Source organism: Phaenicophaeus curvirostris, chromosome 18, assembly GCF_032191515.1.
Source record: "Phaenicophaeus curvirostris isolate KB17595 chromosome 18, BPBGC_Pcur_1.0, whole genome shotgun sequence".
Classification (NCBI taxonomy): domain Eukaryota; kingdom Metazoa; phylum Chordata; class Aves; order Cuculiformes; family Cuculidae; genus Phaenicophaeus; species Phaenicophaeus curvirostris.
The window spans coordinates 8,327,144-8,348,617 of record NC_091409.1 but is presented as its reverse complement, the minus strand read 5'-3'; the positions used below and the strand labels follow the sequence as shown (position 1 = coordinate 8,348,617).

The following is a 21,474-nucleotide window of genomic DNA, read 5'->3' as shown; positions in this document are numbered from 1 at the left end:
AGCAATTGGACTCTGAACAGCAAACTTGAGCCTTGTAGACCTTTTTGGAGAAGGGTCCGATTTGTATCATGACCAAAGCCAATGGCTCCTCTGCTCCTCCCTGTCCAGGAATGCAGGAGTGCCCTCACGCTTTGGCGAGCAAGCCAGGAGGGACCAGCATGTCCTAAGGGGTGTCTGACACGGATTCCTCCTTGCTCTCCCATCCCCAGGCTCATCCTTGCCCTGCGGACATAGAATCATGGAATGGGTTGGGTTGGAAGGGACCATGAAGGTCACCCAGTTCCAACCCCTTCAGGGAGCAGGGACTTCTGCGATCAGGTGAGGTTGCTCAGAGCCCCATCCAACCTGGCCTCGAACACCTCCAGGGATGGGGCAGCCACCACCTCTCTGGGCAACTTTCTTGTCTCCTGGGCAAAGGATCCCACCCTTCCCTCTGGCTCAGCCTGGAGCATGGTCACTGGCCCTGAAGTGGCTGCCAGTGCCCCAGGGACATGAGCCCATCAACCCCGAGGGGCCAGCAGCCGTGTGTCACAGTGCCTTATGGAGACTTTTCTCAAAATTAATAACAGGAGGGACAAAAAAACTTTAATATTCCAAAGTGAAAATAGAGTGATAATTATATTTAGCCAACATTCGGGAAAATTATTACCACCTGGCAGGCGGGTGACGTCAAAGAGCACCATAAACCACCCTGAAGCTTGGAGAACACCGTGAATGAAACAAGAAAGCAAGAGCAGAGATTGCGACCTTTGAGCTAACAGAACCCCAAGGGTCAGGAGCCATCCTGGAGTGCTGGAGGGAGCCAGGCCCCCATTCTGTTTGCTCGAGGAGAGGGGTTTCACTGAGGCACAGGAGTGCCAGGGGATGTGGTCCCACAGGTCTCTTCTTCCATTGCAGGCAAAGCCATGGAGAAAAATGTTCCACTCTTGTTCCTTTTTTTCCCAGCCTTTTATATCCTGTTTATGCCATTAACAAACTCAATTTTCAGGAGCTGGAAAAAGGCAAAGCCTGAGCTGTTGGGTTGTGGGCAGCTTCCCCTCTTGAAGCACAGAGAGGAGCCGCGGCTTCGCCATCATCCCAAGAAGCACCAAACCACAGGAGTGGGAGGCCAAGGGGGTCAGGGCAGGAACAGAAGCACAACCAGGGAGGTACCAGCGGGGCCAAGGCTGCCCCGACCCTCCCACCAGCCCCCTGGCATCGGCATGGCTGGGGCTGGCGAGGGATGTGGGGACTCGGACCCCGTCCGGTTCCCAGCCCTCACAGCCGGGCGTAGAGCTGCTGTGGCAAGGCTCTGGCTCATGGAAAGAATTCTTCACTTGGGAATTTGAGCAAAAAAAGATTAAATGAAGGAAAAATGTATGCAGAAAAAAAGTACATCTCCAAATCTCCTCAGCCTGCTCGCCACCCTGCACGCACGCTGTTAACGTGCCGGCTCCTCTCCCCACCCAAGGTGACAGCGCTGCCCTGGCTCAGCAGGGACCGCGGCAGGGAGGGATCCCTGATCATGGAATCATAGAATCACCAGGTTGGAAAAGACCCACCGGATCATCGAGTCCAACCATTCCTATCAAACACTAAACCATGTCCCTCAGCGCCTTGTCCACCCGTCCCTTAAACACCTCCAGGGAAGGTGACTCAACCCCCTCCCTGGGCAGCCTCTGCCAGTGCCCAAGGAACCTGTCCATGAAAAAAGTTTTCCTAATGTTCAGCCTAAAATGATCGATCCAGCACCCTCATCTCGACCACCTTCACCCCGCTCTCCCCTGGCTGTTTGTCCAAAGTGCAGAGCACCCATTGCAGCCGGGAAGCTCCAGCACCTTCCTGCAGGCAGAGGGACCCTCCTGGTACGGGGATGCTCCAGGATGCAGAGGGTGAACCTGGAGCCAGGGACCTGTTGCTGCATCCTCAGGGATGAGGACTAAACTTGTGTCACCAATTTGCAGAAGGAGGGATGTTTCTCCGCTGGGCCAGGGGAGCTCGGCTGGTTCCAATCATTGGCGTTGGGGAGAATACCAGAGTATTGTGATGAAAGAGTGATGTGTGACATGGCCTTCCCCTGGTGCAAACCCCTCTTCCCACGGGCAAAGGGGATAATGAGAGGTTGCTGATATTTTGGGCTCCTTAACAATGCTGGTTTGCTAATTGGGGCCCCCCCTGGCAGACCACACAGCGAACCCCGAGCTCCCCGCAGTCACCCACCGCACCTCCCACCTTTCCCTGAGCCAGCACCGGCTCTGTAAGCCAGATCCACTCTGGCTCCACTGCTCCTAGTTTCAGTGGGGACATGGGGATGTCCGTCTGTCCCTTCAGCTCATGCAGCCGATGGTAGGGCTGGGTGCTCCCAGGTTGGCAGCAGGTTCAGGGTGCACAGAGTCCACAGCCATCCCAAAAGCATCGTATTGAATTCCAGACTCAACCAAACAACTGGAGACCATTGAGACCACAAACAAATAGGCTTTGATTTGATTTTTCTCATTACATATTTTTTTTCCTGAGAAAGAAAGAGAAGAAGAGGAAAAATCATATTTCCCATTCACGCAAAAGGAATTTGCCGGCGCGCCGTGGGGGGAACGATGCTGGGGGTCTGTTGGCCCCAAAAAAACCACCACCCTGCATCTCCGGTGCTGAAGAGGGGCCAGAAGGTGCCTGGCAGGGGCGAGTCCGTACTGGGACACCTGCAGGGGTGCATGGGATGGGGACGTTCAGCCATGGCAGTGGCTCCGGCTCCCAAAACCAAGGTGCTGGGAGGTGGCAGGACAGCATGGCTGGACCAGGGCTCGGCCCCAGTGCTGCCAGGGTCAAAATGCCCCAGCAAAGAGGAGCAGCGGCTTCCAGCCAAGGCTCCGGGAAAGAGTTTCAGACAGTTCTTGGTGTGGCCCCCTCTTTTTCCTAGAACAGATCAAGAGCTAGGCTTTGCTCGGCAATCCTCTCCCTTCTTTCTGCCAAGTTCCCCAGCGGGGCCAGAGGAGCTGAGCTGAGCTGAGGAGGTCTCAGCACCCCGGAGCTGGGGAGAGGGTCTGCACGGGCAGAAGGTCGTGGTGGTCAGGTCAGGGCTTACACTCCTGCATCCGTAACTCCTCACATCCCTGCAGCCCCATATTCCTAACTCCTCGTATCCCTGCAGCCTCACATCCCTGCATTTCCACATTCTCACATCCCTGCATCCCCACATCCCTGCTTTTCTGCATCCCAGCATCCTTGTTTCCCTGCACGCCTGCTTCTCCATAGCCCTGGAAGGCTGTGCTGTTCCCAGCTTATTCAAACACCCTCTGTCATCCTTCCCAGTTGGACAGTGCTGCTGGTTCTGCGGCAGCATCCTACTGCACTGGAAAGCTTTCCTGTGCACAGCCCTGGCATCTTCTTGCTCTCAATTAAAGTTAAGCATTCACTGAATTCTTCCTTTCCCTTGTTATTAATGGAGAAATCCTGTCGCATCATTATTTTCCACACCAGTGGCCCGTGGAGCTGGGAGGAGCCCGACGCTCTCTCCCATCTGCCGCACTGTGAGGGGGGGACACAAACCAGTCCCTCCTGCTGACCCCGTCGTGGGGGACAGAACAGCTGTGTCCACACTGGGACCCCTCACCCAGCACTGGGGAAGAGGAGCCCTTGTCCCTGCTCCCTAAAGCCCAGGGATGCTGCTGCCCTGGTTTTGGCTTTCCCACTGCCTCCAGCCCCTGTCCCCAGTGTCACCGAGCCGCCAGAGCCCCTCGGAACACTGGAGGGTCCTGCGATTACCCCGACACTGCTGGGCTGTGGAGGAGAAGCCTCATTGGAGAGAGCAGGAGGTGGTGTGCCGGGGGTCCTGTGCCAGCTGCTGCCAGGGACCCGGGTGTGAAAGCCACTAGGGGAGCGGTAGCAGGAGACCGATGCCATCCCAGTCCCCATCCCATCCCCAGAGCGGGACCCTCCCGTGTGTCCCAGGGGGCAAGAGAGTCTGCCGGGTGGAGCGGAGCAGCAGCGTCAGTTCCCAATTTGCACCAGGCTGAAACAATGATGATGACAGTGGTAGAAATGAAGAGATTAAAAATGTGTCTGCGATTTTAATGAGCTGGAAACACCCAGTGCAGGGGATGGAGGGGCAGGAGGGCAGCTCCTGGCCAGGCATCGATGCGATGCCACGCGCAGTGAAAGGCGTCCCTAAGGCTTCCAAGATCCGGAGCCCTCCACGGGACACAGTTTGGCTTGTCTGCAGCTGGCACAGCTGGAAACTGCTGGCAGAGGAGAGCAGCTTCAGAGGGTCCAGCCATGGGCTTTCATGTCTGCACCAAACAACTGCGCTGGGGTGGAAACGCAGGTTGGCAGAGCTCCACGGTTTGGGATCCCTGCTCCAACCCAGCACCCGGAACAAAGGAAAGGGAGAGATCAAGCCACGTGCCCAGTGGGAACAACCACGGCCACCCCGTTCTAAACATGAGCTCAGGTGGCCAATGAGACCACCAGCATCCTGGCTTGGATCAGCCATGGGGTGGCCAGCAGGAGCCGGGCAGGGATCGTCCCCTGCACTCAGCGCTGGGGAGGCTGCACCTCAAATCCTGGGTTCAGTTTTGGGGCCCTCAGTCCAGGAAAGACATCGAGGGGCTGGAGCACATCTGGAGAAGGGAATGGAGCTGGGGAAGGGTCTGGAGCCCAGGGACTCTGGGAGCAGCTGAGGGACCTGGGGGTGTTTAGCCTGGAGAAGAGGAGGCTGAGGGGAGACCTCATCGCTCTCTGCAGCTCCTGGAAAGGAGGTTGTGGTGAGGTGGGTGCTGGGCTTTCCTCACGAATCATAAGGGGTAGGATGAGAGGAAACAAGTCATACCAGGGAAGGTTTAAATTGGAGATTAGGAAATATTCCTTCACGGAAAGAGTGGTGAAGCCCTGGCAGTGGTGGAGTTGCCATCCCTGGAGGGTTCAAACTGTGTGGCTGTGGCACCTGGGGAAAGGGTTCAGTAGGTTGGTGGGGTTGGGCTCACGGTTGGACTTGATGAGCTTAGAGGGCTTTTCCAACCTTAATGACTATGATTCCATGATCCTTGGTAGGTCCTGCTCTGACACCAGCCTTGGAGCAGCCGTCCACCACTCTCCCAGTCCTGGTTCCCAGTGCCCAGCAGGACTGGGATGGAGGAGGAGCAGGCAGGGTCATCTGCACCAGACTGTCCTGGTGCTCATGATGCCAGAGGTGACAGTGCCTGGTCCCAGGGACAGCCCACAGCTGAGCACCTTTTTGGCTTCTTCTCCTTCCCTCCTTGGGATTTTGCCCTCCTTTTTTATTTTTTTTTTTATTTAACATTTTTCATAGTCTTTAAAACATTGTAAAAATTTAATACAAAGGAAATTAAAAAACCCAGAGGAACTATTCTCCAAATAATTTCACAATCCGCACACATCCCTCAGCAAATTAAATTTGTAGGAAATAAAGAACAAAATATGACAATAAAGGGCTGCTAAACGAATCCTAATGCTTTACATCTGTAAGCGCCGATGACGCGCCTGTGTGCAGGCACCCGGTGGAGGTGGGTGGCGAGGGGCCGGGGGCCACAACTCTTCCCCCCCAAGCCTGGATCCTGCCTGGTTTGGGGCAGTTTTTAACCAGTTAACAAGGAAACCTTCGAAAGATGCGGATCAGCCCCACTGGGGGATGCTCTGTACACGAGGGGTGAGCTGGGGACCACACACCCTGCAGCGCTGCCCGGGGCTGGCATCGCAGGGGTCACCCAGCACCCTGGGGGCTCAGCAGCATGGGGACATGGGGTTTCACTGCAGCCCCCTCCTCACCATCCAACCCCACAAAGGCATCTCCTTTCCAATATATTCCTTGTCCAGCTTGTGACCCTGTCTCTCCACCTTGTTTTCACCCCCCCTCTTCTTTTAATAAACCTGGCACCTGGAGGAGAATTTTCCCTTTAAACACTCAGCCCTGTGTTTTAGTGACTTTTATTTCATGTCTTAATTAGCAAATTGGAAAAATGTCAAGGGTTACCTACATGTGCCCACAGGCTGTGGTGGTGGGAGGTGCTCCCCAGCACCGCACACACGGTCCTCGTGCTCTCAGGGAGGGCAAATGCCCAGAGACACAGGTTACAGCACCACCCCATCCTCAATCCAGACATAAAACCTACCCTGCGATGGGATTTTGTTGCCTCCATCCCCTCCCAGGCAGCGCTGGGGGTCTCTGGGCTGTGAATGCCACTGGTGGGTCTCCAGGCCCTGATGGCTTTTTCCCAGCAGCATCCGTGATGCTGCGGCATCGGTGGCCTCATAGCAAGATCGGGAGCAGGGCTGGAGCCAGCACAGACCTGTTTTTGGGGCAGGAGGGGCAGCGCATGGCAGGTTGGTCAAGGCTGGGGCGCAGGCTGGCTCCCTGAGCAGAGATATGGAGCTCCCCACTCCACCCTGTGCCGTGGGCCCCAGGGCAGAGCCACCCTAACCCCTTCCTAGTGGGGAAATAGGGGATATTTGAGGGTTTGCACCCAAATTGCTGTCGTGCTGCTGCACCCACTCACAGGCACCACTCCAGGGCGATCTGTGTGGCCAGACCACCCCTCCCAAACCCTGCTTGCTCACCATGACGTGGACCCCATGATCAGCCCCCCCTGGTCCCCCCTCACCAGCCTTTTTGGGGCGAGGAGGGGAGATTTGCCACCAGCTCCTCAGAAGAAAGGCAAGGTCTTACCCAACAGCGCTGCACCGGGAAGCTGATACTCCCCAAGAACATTGCCTCATACCATCCGTGCGTGCCTGGGATGGGGAGAAACGCAGGGGAGCTGCAAACAACATCCAAAAATGACTGTGCTGTCTGCAGCAGCGCTGGGGCAGCAGCCCGGGGGAACCAACCACCGTGTGTCATGGAAGGAACTGCAAACGAAAGGGTCTTGTGAGGATAGCAGGAGCTGCACCGTGGGAGCAGGCTGCACCATCCCTGCGGCTCCAAAGGCTTCGTGCAGCCTCTGAAGTGCTCCACGACAAGCTCAGGATGGGACCGGCTTTTCCTCCGCTTGTAATGCCTCCTCCTCCTCACCCCTGCGGAGGGAAGATGCTCCCGGGACGCTGCTGCGGGGTCCCAGCCCTGGGGGAGCATCCTCTCCCCCTCGCCTTTGATGCTCACTGTAGCCGGCGTGGCCTTGGGCATCTCCTGGTGCACCCAAGCAGGGAGCAGTTTTGCATCCCAGCTTTGCTCCGGGCCCCGGGCAGCGAGCGGCGGCCGAGCCCGCGGTCAGGGCGCTGCCGTCTGGGCGCTGGGGCAGCCAGCTGCTCCCCGCTTTGATGTGGAGTCCCTCCGGCTCCGCACAATGCAGCCCGCGCAGCCTGCAGACTGGGGCGGGAGTGAAGCAAGGGTGATTGATTGTCTTGTTTTGTTCCTCCAAGGCTGTCCCGGGCCGTTTGGATTCATGGCTGAGGGCCCTCAAGACCAGGGGATGAGGGCAGCGGCGATCCGGGCTGCGGGGATGGGGTCGGTGGGGTGCTGGCTCCAACCGAGGGCGTCAGGTCAGGTTGAGGTTGCTGCTGCCCACCTGGCTCAGATGGTTTGAGCACTCTGTGCCTCAGTTTCCCCATCACCACTGCCCCTTAGGAAGGGATTGGTGTCTCTGAATGACACACATCCCACAAAACCATCCCCATTCCTTTCTGGCGTGTTGAGCATCCCCTGAATCAAAAGGAGCACGGGAGCCCTGCCGAGGGTTCAGCTCATTAGGACCTGACTGTGTTGACCTCCGAAAAATTGAGTTCAGCTCCATCCAGCTGATGAGTCACGACTGTGTTTGTGCATCGTGCTCCCTGCAAGCAAGGTTTCCACTGCAGAGCTAACAGGCTTTTCTGGGAAGCACTGGGGCTCTGGGCTTCCTAATTAATTTCAAACCCTACTGGCAGGCTCCTTCCGACGGGGATTACGCCTGCTCGAAGCGCAGCTCTCCAACACATTCTGAGACCTGGAAGTGCTAATTGACTTTACATTTGGCCTCGCTGCCCAGAGCATGCTCTCTCGCAGCCCCCATCCCTCCTCCTGTGCCAAGCTTGCCTCCATGTGGTTTGAATTTCTTTCCCAGAGGAAAGCCCCCTTTCTCCTGCCTCGGTGTCATTTTTCCCTGGAATTGAATTTAGGGGAAATGAGGAAGAGGCTGAATTTTCATGGAGTGACTCCCTCCCTTCTCAGGGCAGTGATGGGAGAGCTATGAAAGCAAGGGGTGAGGCTGTTCCAGGAGCCACCAATGCCCTGTCCCACCTGATGTCCCTTGGCACAGTGGTTTGAGTCACCTTCAGGTGGCTCCTGACGTGCCAGTAAGCTCTGGGAAGTTGAGTAGACTCAGCCAGGGACTATTCGTGGCCCCTCTCTGCCTTCTCTCACCAGGCCCTGGCTCGTCCCCGGTGTGAGGGTGATCGCGTTGCCCCAGCCGTGCCGGCTGCCATTCCCAGCATCGAGGGCTCGCGGGCTGCCAACGGGGAGGGCGATTGGGAAATCTGTTTTCTCTTCTGCTCATTACGACACGGCAGTGGGCGCATCCACCGGGAGCAGTGAGGCAGTGGGAAAGTATGAAGGTCAGGGGAGGCTGTGGTTTGTGTGACGGAGGTGATCCCGGCTGATGCATCCCTCTACCTGCTCTGAGCATCACGGCCCTGCCGGGGCGGCTCTAGCCACTGCCTCCCTGGGGACATCACCCCTGGCCGCACTCCTGCAAGGAGCAGCTCTCCAGGAGATGCATGGCTCACAGATCCTGTTCCTTAGTAAAAGAGGGAGGAAAACGGCCACGTGCAGCTCTCCCTGCGTTTCTGCTGGCAGGAGGGTTGGTGTAAGAGCCAGGCGCGAATCCTCATGGACACACGCAAGGCGGCTGGGGTGCTGGCTGCTCCGGGGGCTTCGCTCAGCTCGCACAGCATCGCTCTCAGTCTCGGCTTCGCTCTGGCAGCCCACAAAGAGGACGTGGCTGCTCCGATGACAGCACCGGCGTGCCCGGCAGCCAACGTGACGCACTTGCCTTGCAGCACTAATGAGCCGGCTCTGCAATCCTCATCACCTCGTTACTGACTTGGCCGCTGCGTCCCAGCCGGGGCTGTGCTGTCCCTCGCCTCCCACATAGCTCGCAGGCCCCTAGCCCGCATCAGGGGAGCCGCTTTCATGTGGCCAGTGCTTTTCATCATCAATGAGCCACAGAGCGAGCAAGACGCTGGCGCAGAGGAAGGAGTCGATGGGAAGCCGGGTGGTGCAGGCCAGCATGGAGAGGCACTGCGGATGCTGGAATGGCAGCTTTGATGTGGCTGCAGCCAGCGACGGGGCCGTGGGCTCAGGTACAGCAGGGTCACGGCTCCGGTGAGGGTCCCGTGGTGATGGGATGCACGGAAGCATCCCGCTTTACCCCACGCAGTGCCCACAGAGGGTGCCGGGCTGGGGGGCTCAGTGACAAATGCCACCCCTCGTGTGTGGTCTGGGGCAGAGTCATGGAAAGGTTTGGGTTAGAAAGGACCTCAAAGCCCATCCAGTCCCATCCCCTGCCACGGGCAGGGACACCTCCCACTGGATCAGGGGCTCCAAGCTCCATCCAACCTGGCCTTGAACCCCTCCAGGGACGGGGCAGCCACCCCTGCTCCGGGCAACCTGGGCCCACCCTCACAAGGAAACTTTTCTCCCTAAGATCTCATCTCAGTCTCCCCTCTTTCAGCTTCAGAGACGAGGAGGGAGACGTGGGGAAGGGAGGATAAATTAAGGATGGACACAGAGGTGTTGACACAGGAGGATGGCCAGGTGGGAGCAGGTTGTGCTGGTTGAGGGGGTGGACGGCAGACGTTGGGTGAGCAGAGATGGCAACCCTAAAGCTTGGTAAGGACTTGGCAGAGCTCGTGTGCGATTCCTGCTGCCTCTCACCCCACCAGCTCCCATGGTTGTAGATCCCAAACCCCCATGCGCTCCTGCAGCAGGTCCACAGTGCTGGGATATGGGATTTAGGATCAGCTTTCTGGAGGAAGAGCCACGATTTCAGACGCTGCCCCAGGAGCAGGAATTCAAACAAAGCAACCGGTACCCTCCTCGCCCACCCAGGGATGAGCTGTGCCGGGAAAGTGAAATGTGGTGCCGTCAAAGCCTGCAACCGCGGCTGCTGTGCGCCGGGAGCGAGCCACGGGGCGGAAATGCTGCCTGCTGCTGTGAATCACAAGCCTGGTGCTGGAAACTCTCTGGCTGAGGCATTTCCTGCGGCTCTCGTGGCATTCTCATCCGACGCCTCCCGTGCCGAAATCCCAGCCCTGTGGAAAACCAGCAGTAGCGTCCATGGCCGGCACGGCTCACTCGGCTTTGGAGCTGCAACCGTTTTCCACGGCGCTGGGATGAGCTGGAGGGAATCGCGGGTGGCACGAGGGCTCCTTGGCCGGCACGGCGACGGTTCCTGCGATCAGGCGGCGACGAGCCGCGGGGGCTGCGGTCGATTGTTCAGCCTCAGTGACTTCTTGAGGGGAAAACGGAAAGAGCGAGCAGCGCGAGTTAATTAATTGACACATAATGAAGTCAAGATGAGCGTCCCCAAGGAGCTGGAGCAGCAGACGGTGCCACGGCGAGGGGCTGCTCCATCCCGAGCCCCCACCTCCCATCAGCCGAGGGCACAAAGAGCCCCGACGGCCTTTCAGCAGCGACTTACACAGAATTTAGGGGTTACAAACTCTGTGGCCTGGAGAGAGGAGCTGCGCGAAGAGTGAGACAACCCTGCTGGTGGCCCTTCCGGCCTCTGCCACTGACTAGAAGGCTTTTCCAACAAGTGTGGGCGAGGGGAAAGGGACAAAGGGCGAGGGAGAGGGGAGAGAAGGGGAAAGGGAGGAGGCAGGGAGAGAGAAAGGGCCACAGAGAGAAGAGGTGAAGGGAGAAGGGGCAAAGGGAGAGAGAAGGGGCAGGGAGAAGGAGAGGGAAGGGACAGGGCTGGGAGAGGGAAGAGGCAAGGAACAGGAAAGGGGCTGGGAAGGGTTAGAAAAAGAGAGAGGGAGAGGGAAGGAGAAGGGAAAGGGGAAGAGAAAGGGAAGCAAAGGAAAAGGGAAAAAGAAAGGGGAGGGGAAAGGGCAGGGGAAGAGAAAGGGGAGGGCAGGGGCTGGGCCAGGCTGCACGGGGCACGGGGCGGCGCGGGGAGCTGCGGGCCGGGAACCGGGAGCCTCGGGGCTGGAACCGGGAGCTGCAGGCGGTGCAGCCGGGGCACGGGGAGCTGGGGGCGGTGCGGGCGGTGCACGGGGAGGTGCGCGAGAAGCTGCGGGTGGTGCGGGCGGTGCACGGCGCACGGGGAGGTGCACCGGGAGCTGCGGGGCGGTGCACGGTGCACGGGGAGGTGCACCGGGAGCTGCGGGGCGGTGCACGGGAGCTGCGGGGCGGTGCACGGGGAGGTGCACGAGAAGCTACGGGTGATGCAGGCGGTGTGGGAGGTGCACGGGGAGCTGGGGGCGGTGCACAGGACGGCGGGTGGTGCACCGGGAGCTGCACCGGGAGCTGCGGGCGGTGCACGGGGAGCTGTAGGCGGTGCACGGTGCACGGATAGGTGTACGGGGAGTTGCGGGGCGGTGCACCGGGAGCTGTAGGCGGTGCACGGTGCACGGGGAGGTGCACCGGGAGCTGCGGGGCGGTGCACCGGGAGCTGCGGGCGGTGCACCGGGAGCTGTAGGCGGTGCACGGTGCACGGAGCGGTGCACCGGGAGCTGCGGGGCGGTGCACCGGGAGCTGTAGGCGGTGCACCGGGAGCTGTAGGCGGTGCACGGTGCACGGGGAGGTGCACCGGGAGCTGTAGGCGGTGCACCGGGAGCTGCGGGGAGGTGCACGGGAAGCTGTAGGCGGTGCCCGGTGCACGGAGGGGTGCACCGGGAGCTGTAGGCGGTGCACGGGGCGGTGCACGGGGAGCTGCGGGGCGGTGCCCGGTGCACGGGGCGGTGCCCCGGGCTCTCGCGGTGGTTGCGGGGCCATGGCGGGGCTGGAGCCGCTGTTCGCGTTGTCCCGCGGCGCCGTGCGCTGCCCGCAGGACGCGCTGCTCTGCGCGCTGCACTGGGAGCTCGTCCGGCACGGCTACCGCTGCCTGGGGGCGGGCGAGCAGGTACCGACACCCCCCCCCCCCCGCACCCCCCTGCACCCCACCCCCACCCCCCCGCCCCGGGGCCCGGCAGAGCCCCCCTCGGCATCACCCGGGGCAGCGGGGCTGGGGGGGGTCCCGGGGCTGGGGGGGTCAGTGTGGGGCTGGGGAGGGGGACCCAGTATCAAAAGGGGGTGCCCAGTGCAGTTTTTTGGGGAAAATGTAGTGTCATGGGGGGTCTTGGTGCTGGGGGGCCAGTGTGGGGCTGTGGAGGTCACCCCAGCATCAAAAGGGGGTGCCCAGTGCAGATTTTTGGAGGAAATGTAGTGTCATGGGGGGTTCCCAGTGCTGGGGGGTCAGTGTGGGGCTGGGGAGGGGGATCTTGTATCAAACAAGGGGTCTCCAGTGCAGTTTCTTAGAGAAATGTGAGGTTGGGGGGGTCCTAGTGCTGAGGGGGAACCCAGCATCAAAAGGGGGTGCCCAATGCAGATTTTTGTGGGAAATGTAGTGTCATGGGGGGTCTCAGTGCTGGGGGGTCAGTGTGGGGCTGGGGGGGCGGAACCCGGTATCGAAAGTGGGTGCCCAATGCAGTTTTTTTGGGAAAATGTAGTGTCATGGGGGGGGTCTCGGTGCTGGGGGGTCAGTGTGGGGCTGGGGAGGGGGACCCTGTATCAAACAAGGGGTCTCCAGTGCAGTTTCTTAGAGAAATGTGGGGTTGGGGGGGTCCTAGTGCTGGGGGGGGAACCCAGCATCAAAAGGGGGTGCCTAATGCAGAGTTTTTTGGGAAATATAGTATCATGGGGTGTCCCAGTGCTGGGAGGGTCAATGTGGGGCTGGGGGGGGGGGGCGGGGAACCCGCTATCAAACGAGGGGTCTCCAGTGCAGTTTCTTAGAGAAATGTGGTGTCAGGGGGGTCCCAGTGCTGGGGACCCTGGTCTGACACCGGGAAGGGGGTGAGTATAGAACAGGGGGCTCAGTGTGGGGCTGGGGGGGAGCCCACTGCTAAAAGGGGGTGCCTGGTGCTATGTTTAGGGAAGAAAGTGTCAGGGAGGTCCTGGTATCTGGTCCAGCACAGAGACCCTCTGGGAGGCTGGCGAGCACACGGGGCCTCCCCATAGGAAATAACCTCCTGGTGCTGCGGTCACAACCTAAAAGGCACTGAGATATCCCCTCCTAGGGACCTAGATCCCATCCCAGAGTCCTAGATGCTGTCCCAGAGAGCCAGATCCCCTCCTAGATCTCCGTGCACCCAGGATATTTCCCCTGCCCTGCCACTTGCCAGGCTCACGGGCAGTGTCTCAGCAGTGTCTCTGTTCCCGTTGCAGCCTGGTCCCGATGAAAGGAAGTCAGAGCTGCTGCCGGCCGGCTGGGAAGCCAACAAGGAGGTGTATACGCTGCGCTACAAGTCCGTGGACGATGCCCGTGAGCTGCTGCTCAAGGCCATCATGGTGGAGGACAGCATGATCCTCAACGTCATGGTGAGCACCCAGGCTGGTTCATGAGGGGTTTGAGGTCCTTCAGCTGCAGCGGCTGCTGCCCAAAATGTGCAAAGAACAGCAGGGCCCATTTCTTAAACATCTGCTGTTACTGGTCCTGCCTTGCAGCGATGTTTATCCCTCGGGATGGGGCAGATCCAGGAGGGGTTGGGGCTGTGGACCTGCCTGCCCAGCAGCAGTTGTGGCCCAGTGTGATGCTGCTCGAACACCTGCTGTGTCAGGGCAGCGATGCTGTTTGTTCTGGCCCAGGAGCTGCCCCTCTTCCCAGCTGAGAAATTTCCTCTGTCCCCCACAAGCACCAGCCCAGGGTGTTTTTCCTTTCATGCTTTGCAGCCCTGATTGGAGGGGTAAGCAGGGAGAGCCTCGTTCTGCACTGGAGTTTTTGCTCTTGGGCATCCAGGCACAGCACAGGGATGTGGCAGGAAGCAACCAAGCCCTTTCCTTGCATCTCAGGCCCCTGGCTGTGGTTGTACCTGCTCCTTCCCTCATTCCCAGCTCTGCCAGGCTGCTGATTCTGTGTTCCACCCATCTTTTGCCAGGATCGTGGTTCTCAGAAGGTGGCAGATGTGACCTTGGCAGTGGCCGACTACATCAACCCGGAGCACCTGGATGATTTCCACAAGTAATCTCAGTCCCCTGGCATTTTCTGCAGGAGAAAATGTGCCACCCGCACGGGGAGGGGCCAGGGACCAGGTCAGGAGGAGTCTCGAGGACTCTCCTCGGCAGTATCATAGAATCATTAAGGTTGGAGAAGACCTCTAAGCTCATCCAGTCCAACCGTCAACCCAGCCTACAAAACCGTGTCCTGAAGTGCCGCAGCCACATGGTTTTGGAACCCCTCCAGGGATGGGGACTGCACCACTGCCCTGGGCAGCCTCTGCCAGGGCTTCACCACTCTTTCAGTAGAGAAATTTTTCCTGGTATCCCTTGGCAGAACTTGAGGATTCCCTTGGGCTGGGTGGCACCACTGCTCTCTCAAACAGAGTTGGTGCCACTGTGTGCTGTTCACCCTTCCTGCCCCCTCTGTGCTGCCAGCTGGGGACACATTTTGTGCCAGGGACACTTTGGGCATGCCTGTCCTCTCACCGCCCCGCTCGCCACCTGTCCAGCACCTTCCACTCAGGTGCCGTGGGCTCCCCAGCCGCCACCTCGCCTCTCCTCCCCGCAGGGTGTACAAGAACATCGAGGAGCTGAGGACAAGGATTGCGTCGGGCATCATCGCTCCCCTTGGAGCCCCTGCAGAAAAGGCCAAAAAGGAACCCGAGGCTGAGAAGAAGGATCCTGACTCGTCCCGGGATTATGACCCCCTCAGGATCCCTCCCCGGCAGCCGGCAGGCACGAGAGCACAACCCTGGTAAGTGAAGACCCCTGCTAGAAGGGGTCAGGTCTCCAAACTTCACCTCTTGGCCTTGTCTTGCGCATGTGGGATGGGGAGCAAAGGGGATCAGGTCCTCCCCAGCCTGTTTTGGAGCCATGTATGGACTTGGCCACCCTTCGGCATTGCGAGGAATGTAGTTGGAGGCCCACAGACCCAGGAGGGAGCAGGCAGGGCTGGAAGGAGGGGGGCCCTGCTCTGTGCTGGCATTATCGGGGCTCTGTCTGGGGCTGGCAGAGCAGACGTGGCAGCAGGAAGGATGGTGCCGTTGTGGGGCTGAGCCGTCTCCAAGCACGCTGGGTGGCTGATGAGCCCTGGGCTCCAGCCAGGCTGCAGGGTCAGTGCTCACGGCAGAGGGGAGAGGGCGTGCGGTGGGCGCAGAGCTCTGCTCAGCGCAGAGCTGGGGCTGCCCCCGAGCCTCCTGCCCTCCCAGGACAGCTCACCCTGCCAGGCCCTGCCAGGAGGTGCAGGCTTGGAAGAGGAGGGAGGAGAGAGACCTCTTCTTGCTCTCCTGACTTCGCTTTCCCTTTGAAACCTTTTGCTGGCAAAGCTGGGAAGATGGGACACGTGGCACTTGCTCCACGGTCCCTCCCAGTGCCCTGCTGTCCCTCGTGTGTGGTGGGCAGGCTCCCCTCTCGCTCCCCCCAAGCTGTAATCCCCTTTGGCTGGAAATCAGAGACACTGCGGTGGCTCTGCCTTTGCTTGAGGTCTGTTCAGGGCTTCTGCCTTGTATGTCGCCTCTTGCTTCTTTAACCCTGCTGCTGTCTTGGTGCTCAGGGTGCGAGGAGCTCCCTGGGGAGGCTGGGCACGGCTCTGAAACTGCGTTGTTGGCACATGTTGTTGGCAAGGAGATGTGACAGCTGGCAGCACACTCGCTGCCCCGCTGTCCTTGCACTCCTGGAAGCGAGACTGTCATTGTGTCTTGAAGTGGGACGTGCTGGGGAGCCTGGGCTAGTCCAGCACTGCTTGGGAAGCCCCTGGAATGGAAACTCCCCGTGTCTGCAGACAGCTCCAGCCCACAGCTGTGGGAGCAGCAGGGCCCTTTCATCTCAGCAAGCTTCCCACAATCCCCCCACGCACACCGGTGTCCGCGCCCCTGGAGCAGGGAATGCTGCATCTTGGTCACAGGGTAGCTCCCAGTGCCAGGCTCCCCGCGGGGTCCCACAGGTCCCAGAGCCCTTTGGGTGCTGCAGTGCTGGCTGGTGGGAGAGAACCCGTGAGCACCGCTCTCTCGCTCCTACTTCCTCCCCTCCCGTCTCCCCTTCACTGAACGTCTCGCTCTGTGCTGTGTTTCAGCCCCGTGAACCCCTTCGCTGTTGGTGGGGAAGACCTGGACCCTTTTGGGTGAGTACAGCTGGGAGAGGTTGTGCTTTGTGTGCCTGAGGAGCATCCCCTGCTCTGCCCTTGGGGATGGCTGGAGACCTCCGGAATAGCTGGAATCCGCCTGGCTCGGGTGTCTGGTGAAGCGTCTCTGAGCGCAGACGGCAGCGGGACGGTCGCTCTGCAAATTGCGAGGGACGAATTGACAGTTGCTAAACCTCAGTATGGTTCTAATATCGTAATAAGATCCCGTCTTTTGCATAGATGATAGGTTGCAATCTGCATCTGTTTAATAATCAGCTTGTATTCATTTAACATGTGGTAATTCCTTCAGTAAATCAAAGCTGAATACATCGTTAAGTGAATGTAAGCCTCTAATTTAAAATGTTACCAGCTGCTGCATCTATAGCCCAGCAGTCTGAGAAGAGGAGGCTTAAAGCCGAGTCTCTGGATACTCGAGTCCTGGTTGTGAGGCTCTGGCTGTCTGGGGCACTGGAGAGAAAGCCTGGGTGGAAGCAGCGCTATCTGGGGGACTGATCTTCAGATACAGCTCTCAGCCTTTGGTTTGGTGGGGCAGGGAGAACCTGTCATTTTCCATTCCAGTTAAAAGCAAATAGTCAGAGAAAAAACAGCTCTTGGAGTGGTTGCATCGTGTTCCACGGTGCAGGGGGGTCCTCTTTGGAACCGCTCTCCAGTGGGATTTTTCCCCCCTCTTGCAAGACTTGTTTCTTCATGGGTTTGGCTAGAAAAGGGACAGCTAAAAACGTCCTGCCCAGCTGGAAGGAGAGGCCCGGAGCCTGGAAAGAAACCTGATAGCGTGAGGAGAGGGGTTTGGTTGGCAGGGGGACCCTGTTTCTCTCTCTGCCTCCAGCCCTTGATCAGAATTTCTCTGTAAATGGTAAAAAAAAGATGATAAATGAGAGCAGATTTGTGTGCTGACACCTGCCAGCACTGGGGCGGGAGACCCGGACTCCCAGGCTTGTGCTCGTGGGGCCTGGCAGTCCTGGGGCGCTTTGGGCAGCTGGCCGGGCGTAATGGAACTCATTAGTGCCATTGTTAATGACTTGTACGGTGGCAGCGGTGTCCCGAGGCTCCAGCTGAGTTCACACAAAGCGGCCTGTGAGGAATGGCATTCCCTGCGTGGGGCAGCTCCAAGGAGCCGCCGTGATCAGCAAATGATTTCCAGGCAGCTCTTTGGGGAGGCCGGCGGGAGCCCCCGATGGGTCCGCGAGCTCTTGCGACACCGCGCAGGGCAGGACGTGCCGCTCGCCGGGGAGAGCAGGAGTGGGAGTACGACCAGGCAGCGAGGGCCAGAGGGTCCCACGCTTCCCCCCGGGGATGGTCAGCAGCCCACCAGGACTTACCAGATGTCGTTGATGCCCTAATGGCTCCGTGCTGGAACCAGGGGAAGAGGGAAGCTGCTCCTTGGCTGCTCTGAGCATCTGTTTGGGTGTTGGCTCTGGAAAAGGCAGGAGGCAAGGGCTGTTGCTTTCTTGTGTCCATCTCCAGCTCGGCTTTGGGTTGGACTTGGTGATCTCAATGATCTTTTCCAACAAAGCAATTCTATAATGCTATGAATGCTGGCACAGTGGTGCCCAGGGTGTTTGCTGGTGCAAGTTTGCAGCAGCAGACTCCAACCTCGGCGTGATGATGAGCCATGATTCGCATCCTGCCTCTACCCTGTGTGGCAGCGTCACACAGGCAGGTCTGCAGGGCAGTGATAACCCTGGGCAGGAGCAGGGTGTGGTGTATTAAGGAGGGCCACGAAGATGATCTGAGGGCTGGAGCACCTCTGCTGTAAGGCCAGGCTGAGAGAGTTGGGGTTGTTCAGCCTGGAGAAGAGAAGGCTGACCTTCTCTCTTGGGGAGACCTTAGGGCAGCTTCCAGTGCTGAAAGGGGCTCCAGGAAAGCTGGGGAGGGGCTCTTGATCAGGGAGGGCAGGGATAGGATGAGGGGGAACGGTTTTCAGCTGAAGGAGGGAAAGATTGAGAGGAGATATTAGGGAGAAAAGTTTTCCTGTGAGGGCAGGGTGGCCCAGGTTTCCCAGAGCAGTGGTGGCTGCCCCATCCCTGGAGGTGTTCCAGGCCAGGTTGGATGGGGCTTGGAGCCCCTGATCTAGTGGGAGGTGTCCCTGCCCATGGCGGGGGTTGGAACTGGATGGGCTTTGAGGTCTCTTCCAACCCAAACCATTCCATTGTTCTGTGATGGTATGGGTCTATGATTCCAGTTCCTTGCTGCTGCAGAGAGCTGCCTTCATGGGACAGAGATCTGCTGTGTCCGTACACACGCATCCCGTGCGCTCTGTCCTGCTGCCGTGGGCTCTGGGTTAGGAGTGCTTCCCATGAGCTGTGTCAGCTTAACCCTGCGTTCCTGTGATTGGTGTTCCTGCAGCACAGGGAGGTGCTTTGCTCCTCTCTCACCCATGCCAATCTCATCTCCTCCTCTGCCTTTCCTCTCCCCAGAGGTCGGAGTGGGGGAATGATCGTGGATCCTCTCCGGTCTGGCGTCCCGCAGCCCGGCATTGACCCGTCGGCAGGCATTCCAGGCCGGCTTCCCCGTGGAGCAGTTCCACCCGGTGCCAGATTTGACCCCTTTGGCCCATTAGGAGCTGGTAGATCTGGGTAGGTGTTCGCTGTGCCTGGTGACCCTTCCTACTCTCCAGGCGGCCCCTGGATCTCCTGGCTCATCCCTGTTGCCGCAGGACTGAGCTCTCCTGACTTGACTGCTCTGAATTTCTTTCCAGGCCAGATCCTGACCACCTTCCCCCTCCGGGCTATGATGACATGTTCATGTGAGGAGGTGCCGCGTGGCTTCTTGTTGAGCTGTGAGCAGAGCAGTCTCCTGGGGAGCAGGGGCACTTTCACCTCTTTGATTCCGGTTTGATGGACTTCGATCTCTCCAGCAGCATTTCTCTTTTCCCACGTTCCTGCGTGCCAGACTAGCCATAAAGGTTTCCTAGTGTGGAGAACAGAGGAGGAAGCAGTAGGTTCCTTTCTTTCCATGCTCCTCTGAGGGTGCCTGAAGGGGTTCTGCCCAGTGTGAGGCGGCAGCTTGAAGTGCAGCACGGCACTTGGGGAGCAGCCTGGGTGCTGTGGGGTTTCCTGCTCTGCTTATCCCAGGTGGAATTGCTTTTCCTGCTGGGGTTCTGCAAGCGGTCGCTGCTGAGGATGGAGCTGGGTTCTCGCTGCTGCCATGCTGGGGAGCTGCAGCAGCCTCTCAGGAGGTGACCACCAGCATGGGTTCCCCGTGCAAAGATGGTTTCACTCTTGCTCTTTATCTGAGTGAGGGGCTGGTCAGCGTGAAGGGTGAGAAAGCCAGACCTGTGGGGTCAGCTTCTGCGTGGCCATCAGAGAACAGCACCGGCAGGGCCTCTAATGTGCAGGAGAGGAGACGTGAATTGAATTCCTGGCCTCACCTTGCCCCTCTCTCCCCTGCAGCCATGTGTTTTCCATTCCTGGGGCATACGCAGAGCCCCAGGAATGGGGCCAGGTCCAGCCTTGGCTCTCCAGGCACAACAGAGCCGGGGATGCTTCTGGGGGCCCACTTGGCTGTAGGATTTGCTTTCCAGAAGGGGTTTATAGAACACATTTCCTTACCACCGTGCTGGGAACCCGCTGTGTGTCCTCCCCTGGACTGCAGCGCTTCTGCGAGATAATGGGACTGTGCTAAGAACATGAAGTGGAGCCCAGCCCAGCCTCGGCTCTGCCAGCGCTCTGGTGGTAATTGCCTCTCCGGGGTATTGAACGCTGCGCACAGCCGCACTGGCATAAATAAAGAGGGGGAGGTGATTCCCCTCTATGTCTTTTCCCCAAAGGCTTTTTCCTTTTAAACCCCCTTTGCCTCCAAACGCAGGTAATAAAGCCAAGTTGCAGCGTGTGCAGCCCTGGACTACACACGGGTGGGAGCGGGAGGATTGGGCATAGAAATCGGGCACTGGGGCACTTGGAGTCTCCCCTGTGTTTCCCCAGCGTGCAGCCCTGTGTTTGCGAGAGCTGGTGTGAATCAGATGTGCCATCCCTGTGGCGTGTCTGTGGGGCTTTCGGGGGGCAGCACCCCTCGCAGACCCACAGATGGAGCAGACAGCAGCTGTGGGAGCAGGAGAGAGAGACACAGGACTCAGCAGGGCCATCGCTCCCACTTGTCCCCTCTGGCTCCAGGGCAGTGTGGGGCTGGCTATTAGATAATAGTAGTTCCTATTACTGGAACCAGCTGCCCAAGGCGGTGGTGGAGTCCCCATCCCTGGAGAGGTTTAAAATCCATGTGGATGTGATGCTTGGGAACAGGGTTTAGTGGTGGCATTGGCAGTGCTGGATTTATGGTTGGACTCGATGAGCTTAAAGGTCTTTTCCAACCTAAATGATTCAGTGATTCTATGATTCTGTGCTCCACAGCTTTGCCCCAGGATAAAGGAGCGCCCGACTTCGCTGCATGGGGCTGAAAGACACAGGGTGTGTGGGGAGAGGAAATAGCTTTGGCCCTATCAGAGGAGCCCCTCTCTGCGGGAGGCAGCTGCTTTCTGCACCCGAATTAATCATGTTCTGCAACCTTTCAGGAGGGAGAGACGCAGCCAGCTTTTGATGGGGCTAATTAAAGCAAGGCAGCGCCGGGAGAGGCTGTGTGGGTCCTGATAAACAACCTTTTGTCTGCAGCGCTCAGCGGGTCCGTCATGCTGTACAGTTGGGCGAGCAGGTGGGGAAGGAGAGGGGCTTCAAAGAGGGGCAATGCCTGATGTTGAGCCGTGCCTGCTGCAGGCCTGTGCTGGAGCCGTGGCTCCTGAGGCTCTGCCATCCTTAGAGAAAGGGTAAAAGGAGGTGAGGAGCCTCCTCTCCGGGTCAGAGGATGGTGCGGATGGGAGACCATCCCTGCGGCTGGATCAGCCCACGCTGAAGGGCGGCTGTGGAGCTGCCTGGAGCACAGCAGAGGTGGTTCTCAGGGATGTTCCTCGCCCCGTCCCCAGGGCCCCTTTCCCTGAGCATGGTTTAGGGGCAGCCATCCCTGCTGCAGGTCATAGCACGCCAAGCAGGGTGGCTCCAAGGGCCAGGTCTCCCACCAACAGGAGCGATGGTCCCGGTCCCCAGCCGCGTGTCCCCATCCCCAGCACGGCTGCTGCCAATGACAGTGATGCAAAGCATTAATATGCAAGGGAGCGCATCGAGCCATGCATCTCAAGTTAATTTGATGTAGAGGCCGTGAAGAGTGGCTGGGGCTGGCACGTGTGGTCCTGGCACAGGCACAGCCCTCCCTTCTCCCACAGCAAAGGCACTGGATTATCTGTCAT

General features: G+C 59.0%; 2 protein-coding genes across 2 annotated transcripts; one reads left to right on the top strand and one right to left on the bottom strand.

The window, feature by feature from the left end:
• Positions 1 to 10,254: 10,254 nt before the first annotated feature.
• LOC138728612 (uncharacterized) lies at positions 10,255 to 11,902 on the bottom strand. Its single transcript, XM_069872114.1, has 2 exons — positions 11,062 to 11,902; positions 10,255 to 10,415 (listed from the first exon to the last, which is right to left on the bottom strand). The coding sequence occupies exons 1-2, from the start codon at positions 11,900 to 11,902 to the stop codon at positions 10,255 to 10,257; spliced, it is 1,002 nt and encodes a 333-aa protein (XP_069728215.1).
• Positions 11,855 to 20,002, top strand: PSMF1 (proteasome inhibitor subunit 1). Its single transcript, XM_069871578.1, has 7 exons — positions 11,855 to 12,029; positions 13,331 to 13,483; positions 14,041 to 14,123; positions 14,670 to 14,855; positions 16,173 to 16,220; positions 18,659 to 18,817; positions 18,940 to 20,002. The coding sequence occupies exons 1-7, from the start codon at positions 11,901 to 11,903 to the stop codon at positions 18,989 to 18,991; spliced, it is 810 nt and encodes a 269-aa protein (XP_069727679.1). The 5' UTR covers positions 11,855 to 11,900; the 3' UTR covers positions 18,992 to 20,002.
• The last annotated feature ends 1,472 nt before the right edge of the window (positions 20,003 to 21,474 follow it).